Source organism: Ips typographus, unplaced genomic scaffold, assembly GCF_016097725.1.
Source record: "Ips typographus isolate SLU unplaced genomic scaffold, UJ_Ityp_2.0 IpsContig33, whole genome shotgun sequence".
Lineage (NCBI taxonomy): Eukaryota > Metazoa > Arthropoda > Insecta > Coleoptera > Curculionidae > Ips > Ips typographus.
The window spans coordinates 147,196-164,561 of record NW_028098572.1 but is presented as its reverse complement, the minus strand read 5'-3'; the positions used below and the strand labels follow the sequence as shown (position 1 = coordinate 164,561).

The 17,366-nt window shown below is 39.3% G+C and overlaps 1 protein-coding gene across 2 annotated transcripts; it reads left to right on the top strand.

The window, feature by feature from the left end:
- The first annotated feature begins 13,626 nt into the window (after positions 1-13,626).
- LOC145739507 (uncharacterized) lies at positions 13,627-16,981 on the top strand. 2 transcript variants are annotated; one of them, XM_081994905.1, is made up of 7 exons: positions 13,627-13,995; positions 14,054-14,148; positions 14,232-14,289; positions 14,348-14,422; positions 15,727-15,896; positions 15,952-16,109; positions 16,162-16,981. In XM_081994905.1, the coding sequence occupies exons 1-5, from the start codon at positions 13,942-13,944 to the stop codon at positions 15,802-15,804; spliced, it is 360 nt and encodes a 119-aa protein (XP_081851031.1). In that variant the 5' UTR covers positions 13,627-13,941; the 3' UTR covers positions 15,805-15,896; positions 15,952-16,109; positions 16,162-16,981. The 2 variants fall into 2 exon arrangements, with proteins under 2 accessions (XP_081851031.1, XP_081851030.1); XM_081994904.1 differs by having other exon boundaries at positions 14,348-15,896.
- The last annotated feature ends 385 nt before the right edge of the window (positions 16,982-17,366 follow it).

Genomic DNA, 17,366 nt, shown 5'->3' with positions numbered 1-17,366 from the left:
CTGGAGCTCATTGGAAACCAGACAAGGAAATTAAGCATCAAGGCGACAGTGCTGGCAAACCCGCCACAACCGTTGATTTTGGGAATGATTTTCCTAAGGGAAATGAAAGCCGCCATTTGCTTAGTACAAAATACGGTAAACCTAGCCCAAAATCTAATTATACCCTTAGGCGCCAGCTACAGTAGGGTAGGGTTTCCTAGCGGAGGAATATTTCTTCAAAGTTTGCGGGGAGGATTGGCCGCCGGCGATTCCCGCAGGGAATGAGGTTGTTGTCTTTGCTTTCCTTTTTGTTGGTTTTATATGCGGGTTTATCTGGTTTGTGCTTTTTTTGCTTGGTGGTTGAATGTGATGGTGAAGTGTTCTTCTAGGGTTAGTGTTTACTTAATCATGCTAATAGTTGCTTTTGTATCTTCCAAAAATTCCATGCTCAAGAAGAGTGGCTGGGGTGGATTTTTCAGTATAGTTGCTCGTATATCCCATCTTCCTCTCTCGAGTTATCGTACGTTTGGCGCTGCAGCCGGAATGTTGGTGTCGAGGGCCAAGGGGGTGGATCTGCAGGGGCGTTATCTATCGTAATGTGTTAGCCAGTAGTATCTAGCCCTTGTCTCGGTTGTTAATCCGTTTTGAAAGATTTCCCGGAATTTCCAAAATACATTCCCGCTTGTATTCTTTATAGAGGACCCTTAGGTCGTAATAATTCTTGGTATGTTCTAAGGGTGTTCTTTCTCGAACCTTTGAAAGCAGTCGCAGGCTGCTGTTATCGTCGCAGAACTCCGTTTTGAAGGCCTGACATATGAGGGGCCAGTTACTGTCAGGGTGGCCTTCCTTGTATTCTGCGTACCAAATATTTGCAACCCCCTGAAGGAAGGAGTGAAAGTATAGGATTTTTAGGGCGTCATTCCAATTGTTAGCCACTGCCATTCGATCGTAGGTTGGGTGTGCAGGTGTGTGTTCCTAATTCCCTGATTATCCCTTCGGGGTGTGTCTGTTCACGTATAGTTACGTTGTCTTCGTTCTCCGATTCTTCGCTTGTTTTTCTCGCTCTGTCTTTCTTCTTTTTTCTCTGTGATTAGTGCATCTTTTTGACGTACCAGGGTAATATATCTGGGATTCTTCTGGTTCTTGGCTCCCTGTGTCCCCTACACTTGAGCTTCTGTGTCTTGGTTTGAACGGACTGTCGGTCTTTGCGGATCTCAAATTGTACACTTTCTTCATTCCCTTTTTTTGGCTTTGTCGTTAACTGCGTCTGCGAGGGCGGATCCGCTAATATGACGATTAGCACACGGGGATGTAACGAGACGCATCCACCATGTCACATTAAGGGGTAGCTCAGAGGGAAGAAAACTCAGGAATCCACAGGTAACCCACTTTATTTAAGACGTTATGACAACAGTTACAATATTCTTACCCCCAGATTGCCAAGACGTCGTAAATCATGATGGGGGATGCTGGACAGAGAAGACGGTAGGACAAGAGACAGAGATAGGTAGGGTTCACGGAGGATGAACGCTTTAACGGGGACGAATGAACCCTAAACTCTTGTCCGAGGGAATCCACCGAGCCGGTAAAGACGATGTGGTACTAGGAAAGGGAGGTAAGTAGATACGGCAACTCTTGCCGCACGCCCACACTATTTCCTTTGCTAGGGCTGATACTCGGGTGTGGCACTTGGTTATCTAATGCTCCACGTTAGTGTTTTGCGTTATGCTGGTCAAGTCCAACTCAACAGGTCCTATATCCTCGATTACTATAAAGACATCCAACTTCTCTGAAAGGCGGCACATCACACAAAACTCAATTGTTTCTACTCCTACAGGGATATTGGTTCATTCCTTAACAGTTAAGATTACGGATAAGGACGCATCCTAGAGTTTCCATAACTGCGGAATATGAAATAGACATTTCACAGACTATCTTCAACTCGCGATATGAAATAGACCAATTACTTTCAAGTTTCAGTTTGTGTTCAATTAAAATATAAAAGCATCTACTTTATTAAATAAGAAAGAAAATGATACAAACTTACAATTTATAATGAATCAAACCAATTCAACACCTCAACCTAAAAGTTAATCAGCTGTCACACGGTGACAATCCTGGACACCGGTCGAACTTTGGCTGGGTCAAAAGTGATATGTAAACACGGATACGTTCCAAAAATTCTTCGTCTTGCTCAAACATTCGTGCTTGTGCGATAAGGACATCTTATTCACCCTTGTTGTACAATATACTATAATAATTCTTTTTTCTTTATGTGTTTCATACCAAATAGCCAATAGCCATAATTACCTAGTTGGGGCACAACTCAATGAATTTCTTATTAACACATTTTCTAGTCAAATTGTACATTTCAATTTGAGGTAGCTTGACTTCCTGACGGCCTTCCATTAAAATTTTACACCAGTCCTAAATGATCATCATCAGAGATCAATAAAGCACCTGACCTCGCATAAACGAACTTAAAATATTTAGCCAAAAGTTGCACTTTCACGTAAAATACCACACGTTTTGTAAATGTTTCTTGTATAATTTGCTTGTAAGACTATGCCATATTTATTGCAAATCTTTGTACATAACTGAGAAGAAGTTTCCTGAGGGTTGGTATTGGTTTATTTCTTCCACTGGAGAGATGGGACAATACCTTACCTAATATATGTATTTTAAATCGTCGCTTTATAATAGTTTTCTCTGGTCTTTGTTTGTCCATAACATATTTGACCCAAAGGTATTGTTGCAAAGCGAACTTTTGATTATTAGTTAGGATTTCTTTAGTTATTTGTTGTTACCCCTGTATGTTACGTTGCTTTGTTTACGTTCTACATTCTTTTGTCTGTGTTCTAGAAAATCCTGGCTCCGTTGCTTATATAGAGAGAGATTTATGTTATAGCTTAATGAGTGTGAGAGAGAAAGTCAATTTCATGAATATTTGGGAACTTTCTAGAAATCATGGAAGCCTATATAAGCAGCTGAACCGGGCCTGGTTAGTTAGTTGTTCAGTTGATGGTTGTAGTAAAGTCGAAGTTGTCCGATAACGAGGTTAAAAGTCAGTGTCAGTTTATTGTTTGTAAACAATATACAGTGTTGTACAAGAAGTGTGTTATTAAGGAGTACGACGGTACAGTATGAATGAATATTCAACGATCTCATTATTAACAATGGTTTCTTTTTGTCGATAAATAAATTAAATTCTAATTTTAGAAAGTCTTTACTTTAAAGACCCAAAACCGCGTTTGTGGATATATGTGGAATTCTCGCGCATACTCTGTTTCTGACAATTTTATATTGAGCATATTCTTACACACACAACATATTCTTGTTCTATTGTTTAAGTACTGCCTGTATAGTTTTCTTTTTAGCTATTTCTTTACCTTCCGTCCTGAACTATGATGGTTTCGTTGGCTTGGATTTCTTGTTTACCTTCTTTTTCCCTTGGGATTCCTCTGCCGAATCTTTTATGTTGTGTTTCATTTCGTTCCAGGACCTCTCAGTGCTATCTTCAGGTCTTAAGCTGTTCCCGTTAATCTTCTGCTTCATGCGCCTGGTGTAAAGATATCTGATAATTTTGTCTCGAGTTAGTTCAATTTTGTCTACATAGATATTTCGTGGTTTCTTCTTTTACTGAACAGAGAGTCGCATTTTCCTTAGAACAAAGCCGTGTTTGAATCCAAAAAGAATGAAGAGCAGAATTTCTAAGGAAAACATTATAAAAGGACAGCGCTCAGACTCTGATTTGAAAGTAATCAGAAGATGGTTGGAGAAGGATTTGAAACCGGATTGGCAACAGATTTCCAGATATGGACTAACAGTAAGGGGTTACTGGTTGCAGTGGAATTCGCTTCGACTGCGAGATGACTTAATTACTCGCAAATGGGAAAGTCCAGACGGAAAACGCTTTGTTTACCAAACTGTGACGTAGTGTAAAGTCACCGAGTGTTCTGCGCTTGGACCTGAACGGATTCGCGCAGTGTGCCGCATGAAATGTAGTAGAGTAATGGCGTAAACTGAGAGGAATAAAAATGTTCTTCAGTATGAAACTCGAGTGTTAATTAACCAAAGATAAAGACATTACAAAGTGGCGACGAGGATATAGGATTTTCCTTCGACTTCGTGGTATAAAGATAGTTACTACAAAACAATTTTTTTTTTAACACTAATTCACGGAAAGTAAATACGTGTAAAAGTGCAGTGTTAAAATGGCGACCATTGGATTGCAATTGGAATTTGATCCCAAGGTTCATGATTGGAGTGTCCACATAAGCCGGTTGGAGCAGTTTTTTGTAGCTAATCAAATCACAGAGGAGGCAAGGAAAAGGGCAATTTTGTTAAATGGGCTGACGCAAGAAGCTTACATACTACTTCAAAATTTGTGCCATCCCACTAAACCATCCGAAGCAACCTTCAAAGACCTGGTGAGGTGTTTAAATACTTACTACAAGGGTAGAAGTGTCGTATTTGCTGAAAGATGTAAGTTTTATTCGGCACACAAGTCACCAAACGAAAGCGTTCAAGACTGGGCAGTCAGGCTTCGTAGTTTAAGTATGAGATGCAATTTTGGAGACCACCTTAAGGACATTTTGCGAGATCGATTTATTTGTGGAATGAATCCGGGGAAAGTTTTGGAAAAATTATTAGAGCAAAACAGCAGTATTACGTTTGACGAGGCCATTAATATGGCATTAATAGCCGAAACGACCTGGGTGAATCGACAGTCAGATATTATTTTTCCGGCAAACCAACAACCACAAGAAGTTTTTCGACTCCAAAGGTTCCAAAGAGGCCGAGAAAATGCAACAAGCTGGAGACAAAGGGAACAAGATGGCAATCGTGCACGAACGGCTAATAGAAATTTTGGACAGGCGAGTGGCGTTGGCAACGCTGGAAGCAGGAAACCAAACACAGGCGAGTTGTGCACTATTTGTGGCAAAGGTAAACATCAGGAAAATAAATGTTTTTATCGAAATTCCTCTAAATATTGTACTTATTGTAAAGTTAAAACACACAATTCGTCCAATTGTAGAAACAAAAATAAGAACGTAAATAGTTTAAATCTTGACGATAGTGACGTCGAGGTTTCTAATTTTAATATTAATTTAAATGATTTTCCTGTTTACTCTATTAATGACAGTATTTCCAAGCCTATTATAATAAACGTAAATATTAACAAAATACCGTTTAAATTTGAACTAGATTCTGGGGCAGCTGTTTCATGCATACCGGAATTTATGTATGTTAATAATTTTAGGAATGTGCCTTTAAAGAAATGCGACATCACTTTGGTTAATTTTACTGGTGATAAAATAGCACCTTTAGGCGAAATATGTGTTCCGGTAGAATATAACAATAACAAAGATGAGATAACATTTTGCGTTATTAAAAACAGTAAAGCGGCTTTACTAGGCAGAGATTTCATTTCAAAGTTTAAGATTGTTTTTAAGCAAATAAATTACATTTCAGACGACTTCAAATCTAAATTATTAAGCAAATATTTGGATGTATTTTCTGATAAAATCGGTTGTTTCAAAAACTTCAAACTAAAATTGTATTTAAAAGAAAATTTTGTTCCAAAATTTTTTAAACCTAGACCGTTACCTTATGCATTAAAATCCAAAGTTGAACTTGAATTAAATAAATTGGTTGATTCGGGGATATTAATTCCAATTCAGTATTCTGAATGGGGTACACCCATTGTACCGGTTTTAAAGCCGGACGGGTCAGTTCGATTATGTGGTGACTACAAAATTACTCTGAATCCATTTTTGATTGACGATAAATATCCCATTCCACGAATTGATGACTTGTATGCTAAATTAAGTGGGGGTAAACGATTTTCAAAGATTGATTTGAGTTCAGCATACCAACAAATTGTACTTGATCCAGATTGTGCTAAAGTAACTACAATATCTACTCATAAAGGCTTATTTTATTATAGTAGGTTACCGTTTGGAGTCAGTTGCGCACCTGGTCAGTTTCAAAGACTAATGGATCAACTTTTCACGAATGTTAATGGTGTTTCAGTATTTTTGGATGACATTTTGATCACTGGCAAAGATGACAGGGAACATATTGAAAATTTAGAGAGTGTTTTAAACATTTTAAAAGACAATAACTTGACTGTCAAACCTGAAAAGTGTAAATTTTTTGCGGAGAGTATTTCTTACTTAGGTTATGACATTAGCGAAAAAGGGTTACATAAATCAAAAAATAAACTAGAAGCGATTAGTAAAATTCCAGAACCACAAAATGTTAGTCAATTGAGATCTTTTATTGGAGCAATTAATTATTATAATAGATTCATACCTAACATTCCAACTCTTTTACATCCACTTTACGAGCTAATAAAAAAGGACGTTAAATGGAATTGGAGCAGGGAGTGTCAAGAATCATTTGTAAAAGTAAAAAACATTCTTATATCAGACACAGTTTTAGTACATTTCGATTCTGTATTACCTTTAGTACTCACAGTAGATGCTTCTGATTATGGAGTCGGTGCAGTACTATCACATATCTTTGAGAATGGTGTCGAAAGACCAATTTGCTTTGCTTCTAAGACGTTAACTGACCAACAGAAACGTTGGAGCCAAATTGATAAAGAATCCTTCGCTATTATTTTTGGAATTAAAAGATTCTACCAATATTTGTTTGGAAACAAATTTACATTAGTAACCGATAATAAAGCCTTAGTGACAATTTTTGGACCAAAAAAAGGAATTCCCACCATGGCAGCAAATAGATTACAAAGATATGCTTGTTTTTTAAGTGGTTTTAACTTTGACATTAAATATGTGCAGACAAAAAATAATATTGCCGATTTTCTTTCAAGATTACCAGTTCACATTGCTGAAGTTGAAAATGATGATAGCGATGCGCTTCAAATAAACTATTTGACTGAAGCTAGTGATTTAAATTTAAATTTATTAGATATTGAGCGTGCTTTACATAAAGACAATATTTTATCAAAAATAATTACATTTGTTAAGTCTGGATGGCCGAAACAAACCAAAGATTCAGCACTAAAACCATACTTTAGAAAAAAAGAGGAAATAAATATAGTAAACAATGTGTTGGTATGGGGTCATCGAGTTATAATTCCGGAATCATTCCAATCAAGAGTTTTAGAAATGTTACATAACACGCATATGGGTATTGTAAAAATGAAATCTCTGGCTCGGTCATATGTGTGGTGGCCAAACCTAAATAATGATATTGAAGGCATTAGTAAATCATGTAATATATGTCAGACTTTTCAACGTAATGTAAACACTGGAATACTCCAATCCTGGCCAATTGAAAATTATCCTTGGAATCGCATTCATATAGATTATATGGGGCCTATAAAGGGCAAATATTGCTTAATTGTGATTGATGCGTTTTCAAAATGGCTGGAGGTATTCCTAATGTCGAGTATTACGTCAGAGCAGACGATTGACAGGTTACGAGGATTGTTTTCAAGATACGGATTACCAAAAACTCTTTGTTCGGACAATGGTACACAGTTTACCTCTCATGAATTTAAAAATTTCTTGACACAAAACAATGTTACACACATAACTTCACCAACTTATCATGCTGCGTCAAACGGAGCAGCAGAGAATAGTGTAAAAACGGTAAAGAACTTCTTAATTAAGGAACTCAATACATGTAATAACGTTATAAACTTAAATCGTTCGTTAGATAGATTTTTAATGATGTATCGAATGACGGAACATTGTTCAACTGGTGAGTCACCTTCTCGTTTGTTTTTGGGTAGGCAGATTCGGTCTCGATTTGATTTAATTAGACCAGATAATGTTAATATACTACCGAAAAATACGTCGGAAGTGATTGATAACTTAAAAAAGTCGCAAGATCGAAACCAGAAATATTTTAAGGGGAAGAGAGAGGAGATATTCACGGTTGGACAATGTGTTTTCGCTAAAGATTATCGTAACATACAAAAACCGATTTGGACAATCTGTCATGTGATTAAAGTGTTGGGTAAAAACGTATATTTAGTGAAAGTGCATAAAAGTGATTTGACTTGGAAAAGACATCAAAATCAATTGCGACAATGTGAGACACACACCCAATCGGGATCGGTATCAGAGTCTGTAAGTGTCGTTGACGAGAGTCTAGAGTTAGATGAAAAGGCTGACGAGAGTGAAACCGTTCCATCGCGACAATCTTCATCGAACAACTCATCCGTTCGCACATCACTTCTTATACATAATCGACCTCAGAGAACTCGTAAATCACCAGACAGGTTAAGATACGACTAGCTATAAAAGAAATTGTCGAGAAACAAAATTGTTAATATGTAAATATGTAGTCCATAGGAATAAATAATAAGGGTAACAATTATTTTCGGTTATGTTTTATAATTAAGTAGGGGAGAGTGTGACGTAGTGTAAAGTCACCGAGTGTTCTGCGCTTGGACCTGAACGGATTCGCGCAGTGTGCCGCATGAAATGTAGTAGAGTAATGGCGTAAACTGAGAGGAATAAAAATGTTCTTCAGTATGAAACTCGAGTGTTAATTAACCAAAGATAAAGACATTACACAAACAATAGTGCCCAATTCCTGCAAAGAGAATGTGCTGCGAGAACTATATGACAGTCGCGGAGGAGGACACTTTGGAGTAAACCAGACTTTGGCTAGAATAAGAGATCGATTTTACTGGATTAACTTCAGAAAGGACGTTGAGGAACGGTGTAAACGGTGTGACCAGTGTTCGTTACAAAAGGGGGAAGGGGGTCCAGCACAATTCGGGAACTTGAGAGAGAGAAGATGAAACCAAACAACGACCGTATGAAGATGACACTGGACCACAGACCAGCTGGTGGCAATTATAAGGAACGTGATGCTGTGTGGATGTTTCAACCCAAGAGGAGCAAAGGATTAAGTCAAAGATGGCAACGACACTGGGAAGGACCTTACAATGTGGTAAAAAGGTTAAACGACGTCGTGTACAGAGTCCAACGCAACCCCAAAGGCAAGATGAAAATTGTCCATCTGGACAGACTCAAGAAACACCAGGGATTAGATGAAGCGGATCGGGACGATCAGCTTTAAGAGGGGGGCAGTGTTACGGTTTGGGCCTACTCTGCTCGAGAGCACTCGATTCGGGATGGAATCGAAGCGCCGCAATTTCTGGCCGGCCGCGTGTTAAAATAGACCACAGTTAGGAAGCGACACCTCTGTAAGAATCTTCGATGTTCGAAGCAAATCGCCAAGCGTTTTGCGGTCATTCTATAACGTGGTTTGCGAATATAAATATACAGTGCGTTTTTTTTAACGCGCAACATAGGATTTTACGTGTTAAATTTTTAAGCCCATGTTAGACCATTTTATTTTGGAACTGCAAGTTTATAACTTGACGGGTGTGTCTTTAGAACCCTGAAGCTTAAGTAAGTCTACCAATTTGGTCTAAAAAGTGATTAAAAACTGGAAAAAAATCACTTTTTTTCGAAAAGATTTTATCGTTTCATACTCTCTGTATGCATTGTTGTTTTCGATACTGGCAGGGCAGGTAGCAGGTAAAGTGACATATTTTGACTGCATCACGATCCGACATCTTTTGAACGTCAAAAGCGCATTTTATGATTGTTTGGAATACTGTTTGGCTTCAAACGGAGGTCACTTTGAACAATTCACTTATAAAAATACTTCTTTTGTTCTTAACTTTCTTGATATAAAGTTAATGATCACCCTGTTTTACTTTCTACGCCAAATTTTACCTGCTACCTGCCGTGCCAGTATCAAAAACAACAAGAACAACAATGCATACAGGGAGTATGAAACGATAAAACCTATTCGAAAGAATATGATTTTTTGCAAGCTTTTTAACACTTTTTAGGCCGAATTGGTAAACTTACTTAAGCTTCAGGGTACGAAATAGCCACCCGTCAAGTTTTATACTTGTAGTTCCAAAATAACATGGTCTAACATGGGCTTAAAAATTTAACACGTAAAATCCTATGTTGCGCGTTAAAAAAAACGCACTGTATATATTATACACAAAAATCTAAATTAAGCACAAAAAGAAGATTAAAGCAATATAAGCATGAAAAAAATCTGACAAATGACGTGTTTTTGCGTAAATCGTTTACATTAAATGGCAAAGGTTGGTTGCTTTTATTATTTACAAAAAGCAAAATTCCTAGAAATCCGGACTCTATCACTGTTTCTTTTTTGAGAAAAATTCTATACTTACCTCATTAGATACGGATGTCAATTCCGTCTGATTCACGTGACTAACATAAAACAGGTGAAAGTTTATCATCTGCATTTGGTGACTTTTCTGACAAAAGTTTTGTTTTTGTAACTGCTGGTTCTTCTTTTCACAATCCATGTGTTTCTGATCAAGAACATCATCGTGTTTTACAATCAAATGAAATTACATCAAATATTTCAATACTTTAATTACAGATTGTATGGATTTCGAATTTTGAAATGGCAGCTTTCCAATTGTCGTCACTGTACTTAATATGGTTCAGAAATACCTCAGCGTTAAATCGTTAAATTTGTTAAAATCGCCGACACAAAATGCTGGAAAATATTGAAATTCAAACTCCAAAATTTAAATTATTATTTAACGATATCTTTTTAAGTCGGAATGAATACCTGAACTCTGTCTAGCATTGGTTAAAATGTTTCTTGCATTATTTTGTTGTAAGACTATGCCAAATTCTCCCAGTTGGTTATTTCTTCCACTGCAGAGATGGGACAATATCTTACCTAATGTTATTTTAATCACTCTTTTGTCGCCACCCTATGGCAAAAGTTCCACTTTGCTAAAAAATTAAATCGTTGGTCTGCGGCAGTTTATTTAATATCGTGGCATCTGACAGCATTTTCTCAACTTTCAATAAAGTGTAATTCTCTTAATCTTTTAGCTGATATGCAAACCAACACTATTATGCTTAGTGTAAATTTTATTTCAAGACCACCGTTATGGATGGAAAGCTTCATTATTTTTCTTTTGAATCACACGGTCTCTGTAATCTCATAGAAAAATATCGCATTTTAATCGTCGCTGTATAATAATTCTCTCAGGTCTTTCTTTGTCCTTAACATATTGGAGTCAAACGTCAATTATTCAACGGTCTCACTATTAACAATAGTTTTTTTCTTTAGACAATAAGTTAATGAATTCTAACTTTACAAAATCGTTACTTTAAAGACCTTAAACCACCACTTAACGCACCCCGTAGATATACGGGGTGCGGCAGGGAAACTTGCTGATTTGAAGGGTCAATAAAAGAAAAAGCTTTTTAAATATTGATTTAATCTTTTTTTTATCGTATTGTACACATCCTGAATTATTGCTTCAAGTGGTTTGAAAAATGACATCGGACAAATGGCGGTTCTCACTAGCGATACACTGATCCATCCGCTTGTTCGAAGTTTTGCTCCACTCTTTCGAGCATATGGCTACGGTATCACCGCTCAAGGAGATGAGGCGCTCATGAAAGTGTTTTCTGAAAAATTTCATTAAAGTTCTGTGGTCAATACCTGAATGGCAACATTTTCCAAGCCATCGAAAACATTCCCGTCGATATGCTCGAAAGAGTGGAGCACAACTTCAAAATGTGGATAGATCAGTGTATCGCTAGTGAGAGCCACCATTTGTCCGATGTAATTTTTAAAACCACTTGAAAGAAAAATTCAGGATGTGTACAATACGATAAAAAAATAATAAAATCAATATTTAAAACACTTTTTCTTCTATTGACTCTTCAAATCAGCAAGTTTCCCTGCCGTACCCTGTATATACATATTTTTTTACAGCATTTTCTGCGCATTTTTATACCATATTCATTATTTGGTTCGCCAAATGGTAATAATTTCTTGCAAAGTATATTTTTCTGCCGGGATATCAGATGTAATAAATTGCCTTGCAGGGAACAACTTTTAATGGTAAACTTTAAAAACGTAACACTTTAAACAATATCTTTTACATGCACACAATATTATAATTATGAAATAGATTGTACTAACATTTGCTAGACGATGAGACGATGTCGCTGTAGAGGACAATAGGCCATCATGCTACAACTGTAAAAAAATAGGGCACTTTGCGGACGCCTGTAGAAGCAGGCAGCAGTACCCAAATGCCAGAAGGAGGCAATACTAAGCCCCGTCACCATATTGTCACGTTCAGGGGAGCGTAGTGAGGGATGGTAGAGAAACAACTCAGGTCACCGGTAAGCTTCGTTTATTATAAAGCAGGTTAAATAGACACAAGAGGGGTTATTCTTACCCCCAGATTAGAAGGGCCGTGTTCAACGACGTATTCATGAGAAACACGGGGAGGGTGTGTGTTGTTTAGCCCTTCAGCTACACCGTAAAGAGTATCACGCAGCTTCAAGCACAGTGTTCTTGTATGGTGTGACCAAAGGACCAAGTAGTCAACTGAAAGGGTTAAGGATTCTAACGGTCACTTCAAGTTGCGAGAGAACCCTTCTCACCAATTTTGCTCGGGTAGCTTGCTGTGGCGTCTCTCGGAGAGTCCTTGTTTTTGCCGCTAGAGGCGCTGTGGTTGGTATGGTTTTATTTGTTATGTTTAAACAATAATACCACATTCGTTTGGGTCGCCGAGGAGTGGAATTCAAATTTCCCACTCTTTTGTTTTCGTCTTCTTTTTTTTTCTTTTCCTAGGCCCTTTCAAGGTTTACCTAGTAGTTCCCGACGCGTCAAGGGTCGGGTAAATACCTTATTGCAGAAGGTTCATCCGGACTTCCTCAGGGTATGTTGATCGTCAGAGTTCTCCCCTTCTGAATCTGATGTCGAATTGTTTTTCCGGGCTTCACGGTGGAGATTTATGTGTTTCGGGTTTCACCGGAGGACCGGCCTCCTAGCTTGCCGGAGGGTCATGTGGTTCTGCGTGAGGGACCTTTTTGTGAGCAGCTTTGTCTGCTCACTTTTACCCCTCGTCTTTGCCGATCCGTAGTTTATTTACTATTGACCAACAATAATTATAATTTAATTATAAAAATAAAATGAAAGCAGTATCCTATCTAGTGCGTGTTATTTGCTTCATGGGTAATGGTTACATGGCATATTGCCCGTCTAGAGGGTGCACATTTTCTGACAAGTGTCGTCCCAGTTGGTAGACCACGCCTTCGGTCAAAGTCTTTCCTAAATCTGATGACTCATCGACTTTTACCACCAAGGATCTTGGGTTCCGACGATAATTTTCTGGTGCCACGCCTGCCGCTTCGGGGTTGCTTTAATCCCTGTTTCGTTGTCTTGACGAAATGCTTTGAGTGTTTTGAAGGTAAGGTGATGTTTGATCAGGCTGTATAGAATGATTCCTATCACTATTTCTCCGATTAGCCAGGATGCGTACCATAGCCAATTATCCCCCGTATCTAAGTTTGGTGACTGAAGGGAGTCTGCCCCTACGTAAGCGGCTTGTGCAACTGCTATCATGGCTGATCTCCTTAGTAGTAGGTATATTACAGCTATTGACAGCATTACGTTCCATGTGAACATGAAATTATAGTTACCCCAGACCCCACACGGGGCCCAACGTGCTACTAAATCCTGAACATCAGTGCGGTAGTAAATGGTCATTATACCCATCGGCACAAAGGCTGAATTAAACATTATAAGCCATCAACTTGTAGGCAAATCATACACAAACAATCATCACCCCACCTTATTAATATCTGCAGGGGGACAAAAAATAACAAGCATGGGAGAAACACGAGCGTCCCTGGAGTTCATTGGAAACCAGACAAGGAAATTAAGCATCAAGGCGACAGTGCTGGAAACCCGCCACAACCGTCGACCCTGGGAATGGTTCTCCTAAGGGAAATGAAAGCCGCCATTTGCTATGTACAAAATACGCTAATCCTAGCCCAAAATCTAATTATATCCTTAGGCCCAAGCAGCAGCTACAAGCAAAAGTAAAACAAAGCCCTCCATCAAACCCGAAGCACTATACCACGCGCCTCCACCATGTCACGTTTAGGCGGGTGTGTACGGGATGGAAGAGAGACAAATTTAGCACAGGTAATCCTTTATTCCTTCTTCTTAATAGTAGGTATAATATAATGTTTCTTACCCCCAGGTTAAGAGAACCGCCAACAGTAAACTTAGAGGCCGACCATGTAGGCGAGGAGATGATGGAGTTGGTGGGAGTATGTATGGGCTCTTTAGTCACTGGTAAGTGAAACCCGCTGATTTAAGCACTAGATACTTAGGTAGGGTTGGTGAGTAACAGACCCTTTCTGTGTCTTTCTCCTTAGGTTGCTTTTACCAGATTGCCGTGAATCCCCTATGAGCTTGCGGCTAGTCCGGCGAAGGGTGATTGCTTGAATTTGTTAATTTTCTTTTTGGTAACCGTTTCTTCCGGCGTGCGTAGGATTTCCGAGCGGAGGTATATTTCATCAAAGTTTGCGGGGAGGATTGGCCGCCGGCAATTCCCGCAGGGCATGAGGTTTGTTGTCTGTCTTTGCTTCCCTTTTTGTTGGTTGGTTTTATATGCGGGTTTATCTGGTTTGTGCTTTTTTGCTTGGTGGTTGAATGTGATGGTTAAGTGTTTTTGTAGGGTTAGTGTTTTCTTTGTCATGTTAATCGTTGCTTTTGTATCTTCCAAAAATTCCATGCCCAAGATGAGTGGCTGGGGTGGGTTTTCTTGTATTGTTGCCCGTATTTCCTACGTAAATCTCTAGTGATGTTTTAGTTTCCCCTAGGCTCGGGATCTTTTCTCCCCCTGATGTGAGAAGCAGAGTGGGGTGTTTCACGATCCTACCCCTGTTTCCTATTAGGCGGCTGCTTACTATGCTGAGCTCTGCTCCTGTGTCGTTTGTTATAACTTCATTGATTGATGATAATTGTTGAGACTATATTGCACGTTGGGCCCCAAGTGGAGCGGGTGACGTGACTCACTTTTACCACCCCTTGATGTTTGGGTGCTGCGGGCTGCTTCTGCAGACTGTGGCGAAGTGGCCAATTTTTCCGCAGCGGTATGTCGGCCTATTGTCTCGTGACCTTGTCGAAAAATAACGCTTTTGAGGCGGAGGGGTGCGTCTTGTGGCGTATTACCTTTTGGGCGGTGGTGGGGTCCTTTCACCTCCAAAAGAGCGTGGAATTTCGTAACGTGCAGGTATCGTACGCTTGGCGCTGCGGCCGGAATGTTGGTGTCGAGGGCCGTGGGGGTGGATCTGCAGGGGCGTTATCTATCGTGATGCATAGTAATTTGATTTCTTCTAACGATCTAGGCGGCTGGTTGGGAAAATGAGTGAGCCAGTAGTATCTAGCCCTTGTCTCGGTTGTTAATCCGTTTTGAAAGATTTCGTGGAATTCCCCAAAATCGACTTCACGCTTGTATTCTTTATAGAGGACCCTTAGGTCGTCAAATAATTCTTGGTATGTTCTAAGGGTCCCTGTGTTGGCCAGGGTGGCCTTCCTTGTATTCTGCGTACCAAATATTTGCAGCCCCCTGCAAGGAGTGAAAGTATAGGATTTTTAGGGCGTCATTCCAATTGTTAGCCACTGCCATTCGATCGTAGATTGGGTGTGTGTTCCTAATTCCCTGATTATCCCTCCGGGGTGTGTCTGTTCACGTATAGTTACGTTGTTTTCGTTCTCCGGTTCTTCGTTCTCGCTCTGTCTTTCTTCTTTTTTCTCTGTTATTAGTGCATTTAGTGAATCTGGGGTTTTCTTCTGGTTCTTGGCTCCGTGTGTCCCCTACACTTGAGCTTCTGTGTCTTGGTTTGAACGGACTGTCGGTCTTTGCAGGTCGCAAATTGTACACTTTCTTCATTCCCTTTTTTTTTGCTTTGCCGTAAACTGCGTCTGCGAGGGCGGATTCGCTAATGTGAGGATTAGCACACGGTGATGTAACAAGACGCCTCCACCATGTCACATTAAGGGGTAGCTCAGAGGGAAGAAAACTCGGGAATCCACAGGTAACCCACTTTATTTAAGAAGTTATGACAACAGTTACAATATTCTTACCCCCAGATTGGCAAGACTGCGTAAATCATGATGGGGAATGCTGGACAGAGAAGACGGTAGGGTTCACGGAGGGCGAACGCTTTAACGGGAATGAATGAACCCTAAACTCTTGTCCGAGGGAATCCACCGAGCCGGTAAAGACGTTGTGGTACTAGCAAAGGAAGGTAAGTAGGTACGGCAACTCTTGCTGCACGCCCACACTATTTCCTTTGCTAGAGCTGATACTCGGGTGTGGCACTTGGTTACCTAATGCTCCACGTTCACGTTACACAATACGCGTACCTAGACTAACCCAGAGATCAGTGATTTGTACGTGCTTTTGAAGAGCCGAGGCAAGATTTGATAACGGAACATAATTTCTATGTTACACAAGAATCAGCGCAACAGATCCATTCGAAGCTTTTGTGAAGGAACTTCGGTAGTTTTTTTTCGGTAGTTTTTATTTACGGAATTGTTGTTCAGCGGATTTTCTTTTTATATTAAAGATGTTCATTTTATTCCGGTAAAGTATAATAGTTGTCAAGTGGTTTTCCTTTCGCCTATTTGATCGCTGTATCACACCGGGTTAAACCATCCTGATTTTCGCCTGTGAGTATCTGTTATAACGCCATTTATGTCTTGCCTTTGTTCAGTTTTGAACAACCAGCTGCCGTAGTCTAGTTGTTAGTTTGGTCAGATTCCCAGGCTCAATATTAAGTATCCATCCATCTAGTACTCTATAATTAGACAGCCTGTACACATAAAATAAAATACTCACATAAAAATCATCTCTATCTTCTGACAAATCAAACGTCTCTGCCGCTAACGCATTGGAGGAAATGGTAGTGCGTTATATTCTGTCGCGTATACTATGGTGGTCAAGTCCAACTCAACAGGCTCTATATCCTCGATTACTATAAAGACATCCAACTTCTCTGAAAGACGGCACATCACACAAAAATCAATTGTTTCTACTCCTACAGGGATATAGGTTCATTGCTTAACAGTTAAGATTACGGATAAGTAGGCAATTGTCACCGGCTGAACGAATATGGAATCCTAGGCTTTCCATAACTGCGGAAGATGAAATAGACATTACACAGACTATCTTCAGCTTGCGATATCAAATAGACCAATTACAGCTTTTCTTGAACGTAAATAAAATAATTCTTTTGATTGCCATCCTCACTGACTGTTGGCATCAAAATTTCATTTTGGCTTATGTTTTGGGAAATGAAAAAACCTTTCGAGTTTCAGTTTGTGTTCATTTAAAATATAAAATCATCTACTTTATTAAATGAGAAAGAAAATGATACAAACTTACAATTTATAATGAATCAAACCAATTCAACACCTCAACCTAAAAGTTAATCAGCTGTCAACACGGTGACAATCCTGGACACCGGTCGAACTTTGGCTGGGTCAAAGTGATATGTAAACAC